We start from the raw sequence: 15,909 nt of genomic DNA on the forward strand, positions 1-15,909 counted from the left end.
GATCATTTATAGGAAGGACAGGGGGTTGTTGTTGCAACTTTAAAAAAAAAACCCTGCCTTCCTGCCGTGGAACACAGAGTGACTTTGTGTGGACGCAGAGTCGGGAAATGGTGTTGCTCAAAGCATCAGTGAATTGAGTAAGTGTCTGGGTGGTTCCATTTATTAATAGGTCTATACACGCTTATGGCCCTGCACTGTAGGGCTTTGTTAGGCAGGAGAAGCCAAAGACAGCTAAGTGCATGCACACACACACATACACATGCATACACACATACACACGGGGAATGATGGTTCTAGGCACACTCCAGCTCTCTCCCAGGCTGGGCTCAGGCACTGCCCCCTTTTCTGATTGTTGCCCTCTCCTCAGAACTGACCCATTCTATATTTTATTTTGACTTTCCTATGTGCCTGTTGTATCCCCTCCTTAAGGGCAGGGCCTGTTCCGTCATTGTCTCTGGGCCTCAGACCTAAGAAAGGCTCTGGTGCTTAGTAGGTGCTGAATAAATAAATGAGAAATGAAACAAAAGGATTGAAAGCCCACATTGGGTTTTTGGGTATATCATCATTAGCCCAGCAGCCTGTGTTCATACCAAGCGTGTTCGCAATGGGTGTGTTCGCACTCGCCGTGCTTGGGATGGGATCCAGGCTTGACCCTGTACCCTTTATCATGATTATCCCATAGTCAGAGGCATAGATTACACGCTGGTCAGATTCTCCTGTGCAGCTTGGGAAAGAAGCAGGGAGGGAGGGAGGGCTAGCACATAGATGGGAGGCTGCCTCTGAGAAGACCCTGAGGGCCCAGACCTTTGCTGGGTGGCTTTGTGAGTTCCTCTCTCCAAGGACCATGTCCCCTCTGCCTTCTCAGAAGCTGGCTCCCCTGCATCTTCCCATAAATCCTGGGTGGGGGGTGGGGGTGGGGCGCACCTACACTCATCTTCTTGACCATGTATGCATACCATAGGCACAGTGGAGAGAATTACCCATTACCATTCAATCTGATGCAGATTTAAACAGAGAAATGAAGTCTCCAAAAATGCAAGCTCTCAACTTTCTTCACATTCTTCACACTCGTGAAACCTTAGTTTCTCAGGGACCGGTCACCCCAGGTGACAGCTCCCCAGTGAAGGGATATCCATGGGGAGATGTGGCGGTGTCCCGGGACTGAAGCCTTGGAACACGGAGGAGCCTGAGCTGCCTTTAGGGTGGTTCCTGGTGCAAGATTTCTTAGGGCTCCACAAATACAAACTGGGGGGCTTGTGGGTAGATACCAACCTCAGCAGTAGGTGGATAGCCCCACCTGCCATGGAGGTCACCCAAGGAAACAAGGTGCATCAATGAGTCACTTTTGTATATGGTGGAAGAACCAGAGTGGCCTGGAGGACCAAGCTCATGCCTTATTCCCAGCCCTACTGCAGATTCTTTGTTACTTGTTTGTTTGTGCCTTTAGCCTTCCCTTGGAATGCCAAGGGAAGGTTATAATTAGGTATTAAAGCTTGTTCTTTAGACTGGGTAGAGTTGGGGGATGGGGTTTGGGCAGGAACTCCTTTAAAATGTCAACACCACCGGAAAAGAGTTAGCTTAAAATGAGTAGGGTGTTATTTCTCTCTCCCATTGCCCTCCCCCCAAAAAAAACTGATTAAAAGAGAACATTCAGATATATATTTAGCTCAGCAGATGCTTGATCTGACAGCTTGTCCATTTGGCCTCCAGGAGATACTATTTTAAAGAACTCTACAAAAACAGCTTATTCCATAAAGGGTCTGGCCCCCTTGGGGATAACAGTGAGAGTAGGGAAGAGCTGAGCCAGCTCCATGGTACAGAATGAGATGGAGGGTGTTGGAACATCCTTGGCTCAGCTCCATTTGCCAACGTTTTTTGACAAGCGAAGGTATTTGTTTCATGATTTGTGTGCAGGCACACACATACTCTGAGACTGAGGTGCTGGCTGCCTTTGGGCCCATGGCGTCCTTCTCTGTACCCTTCTGATCTGGCCGTGGTCTTCTCATTTCCTCAAGAGGAACCCATCTCTGCTCATGCTGCACAGGGAAAGGGGGAGGCCACAAGCTCTTTTCCCTAGAAACTTGGTTCTAAGGATTTTGACTCATTCTCCATCCCCAGCTCCCAGGATCTATCTCTTCTTATCATACAAGAGGGGTCAAACAGGCGTACTGTGGGCCTACTTGGGAGATATTTAACCAAACAAATAAAAATGCAACAATGTTAGGATGTGGTAGACATGCACCCACAGAAATCATTCTGTACAGTTTGATGGCCCCTGTTTGAATTTGACTTGTACAACTCCATGAGGATGAGCTGTGTGATCCTAGGCAAATCCCCAAACCTCTCTGGGCCTCAGCTAGTCAGCTGGAAAGTGAGACAGTTGGACCCCAAGATCTCTGAGGCCCCTGAAAGCTTGTGTCAGAGGTCTGATCTTGTTTTGGGTCTTATCTCAACCTTTTAATTTCCAAAGCCAGGATTGCTTCAGGATTTGTCGAATGCCCCCTCCCAGTAACCCTGGGCAGTTTTGAGAACATGGGGAGTTAGCAAGAAAAGGTGCCATTGGCCTTGATGGACACGGGGGCCCCTCAGGCTTGAAGCCCCAGAGTCACAGTGGGGGCAGAGTGATGGGGCTTGTGTCCAAGGTGCTGACTCCATCTTGGAAGGCACACTAGGTCAGCTGTCCAAGGACTCCTGGTGTGAAGCCTGGCTTGGCTACTTCTCTGTAGCATTGGCCAAGTCCCTTCCACAGTCTGAACCTCTATTGCCTTATCTGCAGAATGAGAGGGTTGGACTTGGTCTCAAGGAGTGATGCAATCAGCCTATCACAATAGGCTAGCCTTCGAAAATCAGGGGGAGCAGGCTAGGCACCCAAACTTCAGGTCTAGGAAAGTCTAAACCTTGGGGTGGTTTCTAGGTCCAGATGCCATCTGAGTCCTCTGACCTCAGCTAACATCTCTGTCTTGGTTTCTTAGGAAATTTACCAGTGGTGCGGCTCATTCTGTAACAAGTATGAACGTCTGAAGGCCAACCAAGTTGCCATGGACATTCGGGACACCGAGAGGAAGGGACGATCCCAATTGATTATCGTGGAAGATGGAAATGAGCCCCCTGAGGTCCTCCAGGTAGGCTGGTGAGAGGGCGCAATGGAATGATGGGGGAATGGGAGCTACATGTGATCCCAGGGCAGAGGCTCCCTATGTTTGAGGGGGAAAGACCCTTGGGTGGTCTGGCTACCTATGCCGAGGCTCAGCTCTCCACTTCAGCCTGACTGGCAAAGGCATGGAGCCTGGGGCCTTATCTCTGTGTCTTCATGAAACAAGAGGTTTGGATTCCATGGTCTGTGAGCATCCTCAGCTCTAAATTTGGCATCCTGGCCTTCATCCTGGCTCTAAGAGGCCAAGCCTTTGAGCACTTCCCTTGCCCCAAATATTGGATGGATGGGGAGGATCTCGCTAGGGCATGCCGCCGGCCTGCTCCCAACTCTGCCCTGGCTCCTATTACCTGAGTCTCACCTGGCCACTTAAAACCCCACACAGTCTGCTCCAACCCACCTTTCCAGACTTGCCTCTGATGACTTCCCTACATCCCACTGCCAGCTGCTCCCCAGATTTGGGGGTCCCATCCTGCCACTGTACCTCCATCCTCTGACCAATTTCTGTTGATTAATTCAGAAGGTATAGATGATTACGTAACATTCGCAAGGCAGTTTTTATGACCTCGAATATTCAAGAGAAAGGCCCCTGAGCTTGATTTTGTTCTCTGGGAAAATATTTGTTTTAGAATGTCATTAAAGGGGTGGTTAATGAACGTGAAGCAGTGATCACAAAGACCCAGTGAGTCATCTTCCCCTCGTGATAGGGCTGCTAGTGTCCCTTACCCAAATGTTAGCAAAGCCCAAGGTCTTTCTTCAGGGAATGACACGATGATGTCATTGGGTGGCCCCGGAACTGGCTGAAGGGCCAGAGCCAGGAAGAACTTGTTCCCAAATGTTTTCTTACTGATTGTCCGGTGGTGTCTTGGAAGGAGGTCTCCCGGGGCGGGGTGGGGGGGTGCCCCAGGGATCTGTCCCTGGCTCAAGACTTTTTAACATTTTGTTATCTATGTTGTGGAATGAACATCACATCTTTGTTTCTGTGACACATCACAGGAGGGGTGGTGAAGAGAGAGAGACAGAGAGAGAGCGAGCTGAGTCTTTGAGCAATGTGCAGAATCACAAAGATCTCAACATAAGCTCAAAAATGAGACCAAATTAAATAAGCCGTTTAATAGGAATAACCATATAGTTAAGGTCGTGTTTAAAAACAATGAGCTTCCTCAGTAAAAGCTAGGAAGATGGGGAGGGGGAGTGGAGATCAGAGTTTTAGTGAGTGGAAGCACAATTTGAGCTGACAGAGGGAAGACCAGGCCATAAAGCCTACCATGGCCCTGGGCAGGAACTTGTCTGCCTCAGTTTCCTTACCAGCAAAATGGGGGTAATAAGAGCCCCTCCCTCCCAGGGTTTGTGAAGCATTGTGCCAACCTCAAGATGCTACAGAAATTCTAATGATCCTAATTTCATTGTGGTTGTGATTGTTGGGTCTCATTTAGAGAGTGCAGAGTCTAGGGCCAGGGAGGGGGGTGGTTCCACTCCACTGTGCCCTGGCCACATCCATCCCCAGTCTGGAGAGGGTGTCGATCATTTCCAAAGGGGGCCACGCAGGATGGCCAAGGGTCTGGTGTTTGAACCCCAAAAGGATCCTTTGATCTCTCATGTGGGAGCTGGAGGAGCCTGACTGCTCTGTTCAGTCACGAAGATATGAGTTCCAGTCTTCCCTCAGACACTAGCTGTGTGACTCTGGGTAAATCACTTAACCCGTCTGCCTCGGTTTCCTCATCAGTAAAATGGAGGTGATGGTAGCATGTACGTCAGCGAGTTCTTGTGAGGAGTTGAGTGAGACAACTCATCCGAAGTTCTTTGTGAAGCCTGAGTGCTGCATTTAGGCTAACTCTTGTGAAATTTGATGATAATGATCATTCTCTTCTGGCTCAGTCTAGCCATGGAAGCTGGGACCCCTAATACTACCCTTCCCCTATGATACGACCCCTCCCCTAAGTCTAGGGACAGTCCTTGGACCCTGTGAGAGGGAGGAGGATGGAGGAGAGGGCCACTATCGGCTCCTCTAGCCCAGGCTGAGGTTCTGAGCTCTCGCCTGACCCTGTCCCCTGTCTCGGGCATCTTCATCTTGGACACATCTCAAGGCCACCTGTCCCTCAGTCTTGGCCTCTCTACCTGGTTTCTCTCTATTACCTTCCTGTTTACACAACTTTTTTTCCCTCTTTACTGTAAACATTGTCTTTGCCTTTGAAATTCAGTGGTATATAAATTATTTAGAAACATGTTCCTGGTTCATTGTTCTTCTTGTTATGTGAAAAGCAAATAATGAAAGCGAAGACAAATGAAGCACGCCACCGTCCCCATGGACTCTCTGGCCCCAATGAGGGGCCATACTTGGGCTATTTCCCTTGGGGACTTCTCTGGAAAAAGAAATAGTTTTAGAAACTACCACAAAAAGTATTTCTTGAAAGTGCTGTGTTGGGAACAAGAAAGAGGAAGCAGTTGGACAGATGGCTAGGCGCAATCATGAAGAAAGCTGGGCTGTATTTTTCCAGACTGGAAGGACTTGGTTCTAAGGTCACTTGGTGGACTGGGCAAGGCCAAAGCCATTGGCTGAGCAAACAACCTGGGGGCAGTGGTGAGCAGATCCTGGCCTGGTGTGGTCCTGGGCTGTGTGTGTATTGTAAAACAGCTGGAGGAGGTGGGGGCAGGAGGAGCTTCTCCCCCTTCTCCTGCTCTCTCTCCCTTCCCCCCTCCTCCATCTGCTTCTCCTTCCCTCCCCCATGAACATCTGTCTATTACAGATGCCCACCATGTACCTCACCGTGCACAAGAGGCCCCCAGGGACACAAGGATGTTGGTCAGCAAGGTTCCTTCTTCCAAGGGGCCTGGAGTCTAATTAGGGAAGGACCATTAGCACAACTCGAGCATTTTCCTTTAATGGATGCCTGATCTCAGAGTTGTGGAACCCTCCTCTGTTGCCATAATAATAATATAAGAAGAATCTCAGTAGCTCAGATTTTTAAAGCACTTAATTAAGGAAATCCATTTACATGCATTATCTCATTTGATCCTCAGCCCTGGGGGCTAGGTGCAGTGCTATCATTATCCCTGTTTTACAGATCAGGAAACTGAGGCAGGCCACATGACTTGGCCAGGGTCATCCAGCTAGTCAGTGACTGAGCAGGTCTAGGCCATGTCTCCTGGGCACCACCAGTCCTCTTTCCCTTCTGGGTCTGTTTTTCCTCCCCTCCTGCCCATTGGTCACTCTAGGCCATGCCCTGCTTTCTCTGCGTACCCACCCTGACTCTCCACTGCCCCCCAGGTCCCTGGGACTTTGCAGTGCTTTTGAATGTGGACATGTGGCTGTGACATAGACTACAGATGTTGTAAAGGTGGTAAGAATGGCCACATTCAGGCTTAGTTGAGTAATAACCATCATCACAGGTGCTGACATTTTGAGGGCACTTTCAAGTTGGCAGAGCTTCCTGTGGATTCCTCCTCCATGGAAGCCTCCTGTTCTCTCCCAGAATTCCTCCTCCTCAGTGAAAGGATGTCTCTGAAGGCCTTTGGAAACCTTCAGAAGTCTATGCCATGGTCCACTGTTCAGCCATGGGAGTTGCCCCTTATTATTACCATGCCTCATGGAGGCTTTGGGAGCTGAGCGATGGCATTGTGTAATGGAAGGAGCCCTTGACCTGGAGGTTCAATTCCCAGAGGAGGCACCCACTAGCCCCATGCCCAGAGTGGTTCAGTCTTCATCTGTGAAATGAGGATGATAGTAGCTGTGCTGCCGGCTTCACGGGTCTGGTGAGAGGAAAGCTCCACCAGTTAAGCTCCAGGTACCACAGGGGTGGTTTCTTGTGAATCTGTCGGTGGTGAGAAGGAGGGATGGGGAGGAGGCTGTCTCCCTCTGAGGCTGTGGGTGGTCCTTGCCAAAATTAGAACAGGCAGGAGCCAGCCATCCTGGCTTTCCACTGGCCACAGATGTGTACTTGGAGGCTGATGCCAGGTAGTCTGAACCTTCTCTAAATCTAGCTCCTGTCTTCAGACAGAAGGACTCTCTTAGTTTGATCAGCAGGCAAAGAGCGGTGCTAATGTCCACATGGAAGCAATTTGATCTTAATTAAAGAAGTCAGACTTTATCTCTGGGTCTCCTGCCCATAGTCATTAACTGTGATTAGATGTTTAGAGTCTGCTGGGGAACCAAATGAAGGGTCTGTGGTCTCTAAGGATTCAAAGGAAGTCACTTCAATCCCCCCACCCCAATGCCACCCCCACCACAATGGCGCCATGTGGTTGTTTCCTGGGATGCCCCCAACTGAGCACCAACCTGAGATTGATCTCTGAATACTTCCATCCCCTGATGAAACAAAACCTAAACTATTTAGCCCCACCCGTGGGTCCTAAGGTTTATTTTTTTCCTTCCCTACTGGGAGGAAGGGGAAGACCTCACTGGTGTTCCCCTAATCGCTGGCACCATCATTTTACCAGGGCTGATTATGGAGTACCTGGTCAGTAGGTTCTCTGTGCCCAGCACAAGGCAGTAGATGCACAATGCGTGTTTGTGGAATGACCAAGCTCGATGGATCCCCCAGTGAACCAGGCAAGGCTGTTCCCAGGCTACCTCTGGCAGGGGTGGTCCAGGGACATTTTCTGGCCTCTTTCCTGAATGCCAGGGCCAAGTAGTCTTTGCTCTGATGCTTTCGTGTTTGGAAGCAGGCAGCAGGGGTGTGACCCAAAGGGCACAAATGCTTGGCATATGGTCGGTGCCAATAAACATTTGCCGAATTTGAATTCTGCATGATGTTGACTTGTGTACACATCGACACTAATATTAACAAGAATTAAGTGCTTGCTCTGGGCCAGGCTTGGTGGTAAGCATTGGGAATGCCAAGATGAAGGCCGAATAAACTCTGCCCTCCATGAGCTTCCTTTCTAAGGGGGGGACGTAATGTGTTCACAGAGGTTGACACAAAGTGAATTCAAGGCAGTTTGGGGGGAGGGCAGGTAAGGATTGCTAACGTCCACCATGTTCCTCGCCATGGCCTGCTGGTGCACCCATCATTTGGATTCCTCTAAGGATACAAATGCAAGAGAATCCTTAAGTTAGAGATCTGAGCCCACACCTACACTGCATGCCAGTGCTGCTGCTGCTCTCAAACACACACTTACTAAGTGCTTTACATCAATTCGGAAGAAGAACCCAGGTTGGAATCCTGGTTCTTTACGACATGGGGAAAACAAACAGACTTCTCTGCCCCTCAGTTCCCTCATTGGTTAATTGAGGGATTTGGACCAAACAATGGTCTCTAGTGTCCCTTTCAAATCTAAACTCTGTGCTCACATGTATGAGGTCAAGGCAGGTCACTTACTTGCTTTAAGAAATCACCAGAGAATGGTCTTTCCCCTGGAGAGGTTACCAGCCTCCTGGCTGTCCCCCAGGTACACGGGTCCATTTGTCCACTGTTGCAGCTGGTCGAGCTGGCCTGTTGGCAGCAACCTTCCTTCACTTCCCCACTGGCCACCTGGCTCTTGGCATCAGGGCAGGGCTGAGGGCTCACCAGGACTCCTGGTCCAGCATAGCCTCAGTGTGGGGGGTTGGGAAATGGGAGGAAGTACATTAAACAGCTGCAGGGGCCTGAGGTTCTGGTCCAAATGGAGCCAGCAACAAGGACCCCTTTGGTTTCTCCCCTTCTCCTCTCCCATAGTGCTGACCTCACTGACTGGTTTGTTTTGTATCTCTTAAGTCACCTTCACTGGGTAAAGTTAATGTAACTAATCTGTGGACAAGCAGCTTGCTAGCATCTGGGAGGGTGTTCAGGCTTTGGAGTTAGAGGCCTTGAGTTCAAAGGCTGCTTCTGTCACTTACCATCTCTGTGACCTCACTTCTCTGGACCTCAGACAACACCTGCCATCTTATTTCAGTTTGGGCATCAGTATAGGAAGGCAGTGCTCAGCTAGAGGGCATTTGGGGGAGGTGATCCAAACTCAAGTCTGAGGGGCCCCATTTGAAGGGCCTGGGATAAGGAAGACTCTTAGAGGAGGTGCAGGAGCCTGCTGGTGCAGCCCTGGTGGGCAGAATTCAAGCTACGGCCCTGTCTCTGGGGTCCTCGGTCAGAGGTAGATGACTCGTCGTTGGTCACATCTGTAGAGAGAGCTCTTTATCTGTCCCTTCCAAGTGAGCTCGTGATCCAAAGAAAAACTCACAGTCTGAGTGAGGCTCAAGCACCATGAGTAAGCTCTGGTCTCTGGCGCCATATTGAGATTTGGCTTTTCCAACTTTATTTCCCATAGGCTCTTCCAGCCCTTGAGTTGGGGTCTTTCTTCCTTTGTTTCACTAGTAAATCATTGAAGTTACTTCTTTTGCTTTTTTATTTAATATTTTATTCCCCCCCCCAATTACATGTAAAAGCCATTAACATTTGCTTTTTACACTTTTGAGTTCCCAATTCTCTCCCTCCTCTCACCCCCCCCCATAGAGAAGGCAACTGGCTTGATCTAGGTGCTGCATGATGCCACCATTTCTTAAGCACCTTCTGAGTGACTTTGTTAATATAGGTCATTGGCATGATGGTAGGAGTGCTGAATCTGGGTCCAATCCTGGTTCTGCCACTAGCTTCCTGTGTGGCCTGAAATAAGTCACTTCCCGTCTAGCTGCTTGGTCCCCCCATCTGTGAAATGGAAGTCCCTTCTACCTCTGATAGCTTCTAATGTTCAAGAAACCAGAATGGAGGCTGTCATTTTGAAGGATGCCGTCCTCTGGGGGGGCTGACTTCCTTACTAATCCTGGAGCATCAGTTCCTCCTTCGCTTATTTCCAGAACCTCTTAGAATGCCCTCTGCACACTGACTCTGTAGGTCCCACTGGAGCTGGCGTCCTTCCTTCTGTGATCAAAGGCCTTGTTGGTCCCAGGGTCCTCATAACTTCTTCTTTACTAACCATGTTCCCATGGTGGTCAGACAGGTCCAGAAGAGTTCCTTTATCACTTCCTCCACTTTTTAAAGGGAAGTCACAAGTATGTAAGCAGCCCTGGGTTTGGTGTTTTTGTTTTTGTTTTCACTGAGAGATAACTGTCTCCTCCCTCCTTCTACAAATCTCTGGGCGTCTGTGATGTCAGAGGAAGCTGAGGATGTGGGCATTTTAATAGACCCATTTTGATTGTGAGGGAAAGAGGATGTCCAAAGCAGGACTGATATGAAATACCTCTGTTGTTGATGTCCTGTGGGGATACCCTCCTGCCACATACGTGCACATGCTTACCTGGTGGGAAGGAGAAAGAGGTCCAATGGAAGGAATGCCCTTGGGGAGGCTAGTGGCTGGGAGAGGAATGTGAGAGTGGGCAGGGCCCTCAGACTGTCCAGTGCGTCCCTCCCCAAGGGAGCCTCCTCCTTCACCATCCCTGGCAGGGGTCCATCCATTTTTGTACTTCACCCCAACTGATAGGTAATGTGGAATCCCCCTGAGACATGGGGCTTTGTAGCCCTGCAAATGAGCATCATGCAAAGGCAGATGGGGAGGTGGGGAGCAGGCAGCAGTGCATGACCAATAAGGACCTGGAATAGGCCATGGCACATGGGAAATGTGTGGAGAAGAGGGTGAGCTGGTACCAGGGCAGGCGAGTGGTCCTCTGGCACCCTGGGAGGGCCCCAGGACATTGGGCAGACAGACTAGATGTAGTGTGGCTGAGCATTCGTTTCCCAGCTTTGTCCTTGGAGGAGGCAACCAGAGACACATTTAAGTGCTTGCTGTGTGCACGTGGATCCCTCACTGCCTTCCTGCCAGTGAGACAGAAGCTTTTTTAGGGGAGGACTACATTTTTTTTTATCTTTATATCATCATCCCTTGACCCAATGGCTTCTCCAAATAGACTCTTAAAGATTTGTTGAATTGACTTGGTGGGCCTTTCTTCACGCCCCATCAGTCAGCTGGGCTCCTGAATAGGAGAGGCCTCTCTTGCCCCTTTTTTAGGATCCTGGGTTGAGAGCCAGAAGGGGTCCCAGAGGCTTCCAGGCCACCCCTCTCATTTGCAGATAAGAGAGTGACTTGTCCAAAGTCACACAAGGTTGAACCTGAACACAGGTCCTCTCATCTCTGAAGCCAGGCCCCATCTACCGTATCATGCTGACCATCCAGAGAGGTAGGTTGTCTCCTAGAGGGAGATGAGCTCATCACCTGAGGCTGAGTCCAAGACCACGTGGCAGCTGGAGGTGCAGAAGCATTTGAGATAAGCTCCTGATTGGCCAGGCCAGCCTCTTTCATCTGCCATTCATGGGGGGGATTTGACACATTCAAACAGAGGAACCCCTGGGTGTCAGCCCAAAGGGAGGGAGATTTTGCAGGAGCATTTGCCCTGCAGGGATGACAGCTAGAGGGTTCTGAGTCAGCCAAGAAGGCCAGGCATCCAGAGCACGGATGGACAACTCAACAGAAGAGTTTGCCTCTGCCACTTTGTGCCACAAAGATAATGTCAGCTAACGTTTAGATAGCGTCTACCATGAGCCTGGCTCTGTGTTAATGCCTCACAGTCATTCTCTCACTTGTTCCTCACAACAGCCTAAGGAGATGCTATTATCTCATTTCACAGTTGAGTAAACTGAGTCAAAAAGAAGGTAAGGGACTTGCCCAGGGTCACTCTGCTAGTGTCTGGGGCTGGATTTGAACTGAAATCTTCCTGACTCCAGGCCTGGTGCTATCCACAAGCCCAGGGGGTCAGGGGCAGAGTCATACCCCAGTCATGCTCTGTATGCTGCCTAGCCCACTGTGCCCCACACTGCTGCTCTGGCTGCTTCTGAATGGTCAGAGAGCTAGGCTGGAAGCTTCCTGAGGGTGCCTGCATTTCTCTGCCGTCTGCTTCCTTCCCTCTCTCCCTCTGGAGCACGATACCTGTGAGCTCTCTCTCTGACCCCAGAGGGGCCCTACATCATCCCTGCTCCTCTGGCTGCCCAAAGCCCAGAATGTTCACCCTCAACCCTTAATCCTGGCTATTCTGCCTGGGGTCCTAGAGATAAGCCTTCTTCCCAAAGGGACTCAGCCCTGAAACCATTATCTGGAGTTTCCTAGCTCTAGAAACTTTGCAACGTGTTTAGTTGACATCTCAAAGTGAACTGGCTGTGTAGACAGCTGGCTGGTGCAGTGGGTAGTGCTTTGGGCTTGGAGTCACGAGGATACAAGATACTTCTAGCTGTGTGACCCTAAACTAGTCACTTAACCTCTCTCTGACTCTGTTCTTCACCTATAAAGTGGGGGAACAGTAGGACCTCCCTGCCAACACTGTTGTAAGGAGTAGAGGAGGTGACACACAAAGCCTTTGCTGTCCTTCCAGCCCTGTGAAGTTGGTAGGCGTGATCACATAATCCAGAAAAGGGAATTGGAGTCTTTGTGGGGTTGTGTCTACCATGTCATGACAATATGGTGGGCTTTTTTTTTTAAATAAAGGAAGACCTTAGGGCTGAGCTCAATGTTACGTTCAGATTTTCCTTATTCAGAGAGACAGACTTGTATCCCATTAAAAAGCATTTATTAAGCACCTACTATGCACCAGGCTCAGTGCCACCCAGTATGACTACACAGACAATACAGTCCCAGGCCACCAGGACAAGCTCATGCCCCAGAGGGCTTGGGTGGGCAGGGCCACAACATGGCTCCAGATACATTGATCCAAAATAATTTCAGGAATGAGTTTCCCCCCAAGGGGAGGATGGGAATCTGGGAAGGCCTCATGTAGGAAGAAGCATTTGGGCAGAGCTTTGAAGGGAAGGGATCCTAAGCAGCAGCCTCCTTTTTTAGCCAAACACCCACCCCATCCATCTAGCCATTTGTTCATGCTGTCAGTAAATGTCAATTAAAGCTCCACATGGCTTCCAATCTACCTCCCACTCCCTCCTCCCCCAAAAGGACAAGGCCTTTGTGGTATCTATTTCTGGAAGCTCCATGCAGATGGGACTTTCTGAGCACCACATCCAAGCTTTATTGAGAACCAAAGGAAGAAGATTCAGGCCAGTTCTGGGGAGTTCTCCCCAGGTGCCCCAGCCTGCAGTGGAGTTGACACATCCTGGAGATAAGAGGCATTTGTGCTGATACAAGCCACCTAACCACAGGCCACTGCCCAAAATGCAGGGATCTAAGGGTCAGTGGGTGTGCCTTCCTGGCACACCCCAGTTCAACCTGATAAGATCCATCACCCCCTGGAGAGTGCCCTGAATTAGTGGCCTTTGGCAAACATTCCCAGGGGAACCAGCTGGAGGCTGTTGCTGCTGAGGGTGGGGCCCCATGCTGTACCCAGGGCTGGTGACTGAGTAAGAGCTGAGGGACTTCACTTCCCCAGACAAGCCAGCTAAAACCTGGCTACCTAGTGATCCATAGTGGTCACATGGGACCACATCCAGGTCATCAACCTGGGGCCATTTCTGGGGTCAGATTCAGTGCCTGGAGGGAGTTCTGGGCCTGTCTGGTCCAGCCCTTATGGAAACAAGATTCCCTGCTGGTCATTAACCCTCCCCCAGCGAGCCTATTCCAATTTAGGAAGACCCTAATCCTCCCAAAGTGTGGACTTCCTCCAGGTCCATGCCTGCCTCTTTCAAAGTGCTTCTGTCTCTACTGGCTCAGCCCAGAACCCTGGAATTCTGGTTCCCAAGCCGAGCCTCTGGCTATGTCATAGCTCTGCCCTACATGCCATCGGCCTGGCCTAAATGACTCAGTGTGGTCTGTCTTCTCTGACAGGGCAGTGTGGGCTATTTGGGACTTTGGGGCATCCCTGGGCAACAACCCTGGTGATAAGGGAGTTTATAGAACAGACTGTGCCACCTGTGGGACCCCTCCCCAAGGGGGTTGGGCCGGTTCACAATTCCTTCCCTCCCCCCAAAGAGCCTGCCTTGACCCAGCTTAGCCAACACGTTCTTCCTTTGAGATGAACATCGCTGTCCTTACCTACACAACTCATCCACCAACCTCCCTGACCATCAATTACTTAATGGGTTTATTGTCTAGAAAGCAACTTTATTTGACTTTCACCAAGTGCTAACAGGCATGAAAAAGGGTGGCCATGGGCCAGAAAAGGGCACTGGGGACAGACTGTGGAGGGCTTTTGGGGGGTGACAGAATGAAGCAGTTATAACAAACATTGTAAACTATGTGCCAGGCACTGTGCTAAGCCCTGTTAATACAAAGACAGCCAGAAAGGAGTGTTGCAGGTGTCAGAGAGCCTGGTTCTCCTACTTAGCTCTGTGACTGGCTTTGGGAGGGTCCTTTCCCCACCCTGGCCTCATTTTCCCCCACTTACAAAATGGTGGAGATAATCCCTGTGTGGCAGGCTTTGTGAGGCTCCAGGAAGACAGTGGATGTGGAGGGACCATAGGATGTTCTAGAAATGGCCCCTGGGCTCAGGACAGAGCACTGATGGGCAACCCCAGACCAGGCTGGCTTATGGCAGCAAGCAACAGGAAAACATCCAAGTGAGGAAGGCAGTCCAGAGGAATACAGATTAGCTTTGCCTCAGCTTCCTCCTTGGCAAAAGGAGGGGGTTGGCCTTGGGGTCCCTTCCAGCTCCCATTAGGAGCCAGGGACAGCAGAAGCAGGGTGGGAGCCTGAGATACAGACTGGGTGGGGCTCCCTGAACAGCCTTTGCTTTTCCTAAGAACTATTTGTTGCGGGCCTTCCATGTGATCAAATATTTGTGATAGCTTAGGTAGCAAAGCCCTAGTCATATGCCCTGCCTCAGCACCCTGGGCCTCTTCCATCACTCTAGGGTGGGAGTTCCAATGGGCTGCAGACCCTGGAGGGGCCACAGGGCTACTGTAAGCAAGTGAATCTAAGACTTACCTGAGCACCGACTGCTGTGTCCTGCGGTAGATGGGAACAGAGTGAAGGGTGACACCCTGTCCAGGCACTCTCCTGGTCCCCACAGTGTGTAAGAAAACCTAGGAGCTGAGCCCTAGTGCCATTGGGGGAAGGAGATGCATGTGGCTCTCGGAGGCAGTGTGGTCCAGTGGTGAGTGTGATGGCTTTGGAGTAGGAGAGTCCACTTCCCAGCTGAGCCCCAACATACCTGTGTGACCTTGGACAAAGAGCTGCACCAGCTACAATTCTGTGACCCTGTGACCCACTAAATTCTATAGGAAAAAAAGGGAAAGTGAACCAGATCATTCTGTGAAGTTAGGGTGGAACCCCCCATTGCCATCAGGAGCTGCTACTATGTAAAGGGGAGAGCAGGGCTGGAAGGCAGCATGGGAGCACGTTGGAAAGAATGTGCAGAGCCTCTCCTTGGCTCCTGGGTCTCTGGGGGGGCCTGGTGGCCACCTGGACATCCCAAAAAAACCAACCCTGGGTGTGGCTGCAGCCAGACGCCCTCTGACCTGGGGCAGAATGCCCCACCTCTGGGGGCAGCCGTCTCCACTGGGACTGTGTGGCTGGCAGACTGACCACCTCAAAGACCCTTTGCATTTCCTGCAGGATTGATTCAGGGCCTTTGCCAATATCAGAGGGGGCAGTTTTAGGACAACCTTTTAGCCCCAACTCTTCATGGGAATTGCCAAAGGTCACTCACTGGCAATTATTCTTTTCTGACATTGGGAGCCAGAAGGGACCTCAGCCCCCTCCCTTCATCTCCCAGATGAGAAGAGCTGGGATGACTTGCTTAGGAAGGACAGAGGCAGGGTATGAACAAAGGCCTTTTGGGCCCCAGCTCCAGGGTCCTGTCCACTATCCTGCTGCCTCTCATGTCCAAGGGCAAAGATGAGTGTTCAGATGCACAAGCGAACTAAAGGGGAGAAAAGAAGACTAAGCGACTAGATGTCAGACGGTCAACTTCTGCTGTT

General features: G+C 50.5%; 1 protein-coding gene across 1 annotated transcript in view; it reads left to right on the plus strand.

Annotated features, from left to right (window-relative positions):
* The window catches only part of SCIN (scinderin), a 53,444-nt gene that overhangs the window by 18,761 nt on the left and 18,774 nt on the right, over positions 1 to 15,909 (plus strand). Inside the window, exon 4 of the mRNA XM_036762164.1 lies at positions 2,973 to 3,122. Within this exon, the coding sequence (XP_036618059.1) occupies positions 2,973 to 3,122 (150 nt within the window). The remainder of the gene's footprint in view (positions 1 to 2,972; positions 3,123 to 15,909) is intronic.

Source organism: Trichosurus vulpecula, chromosome 5 (assembly GCF_011100635.1).
Source record: "Trichosurus vulpecula isolate mTriVul1 chromosome 5, mTriVul1.pri, whole genome shotgun sequence".
In the NCBI taxonomy this organism is placed as follows: Eukaryota; Metazoa; Chordata; class Mammalia; order Diprotodontia; family Phalangeridae; genus Trichosurus; species Trichosurus vulpecula.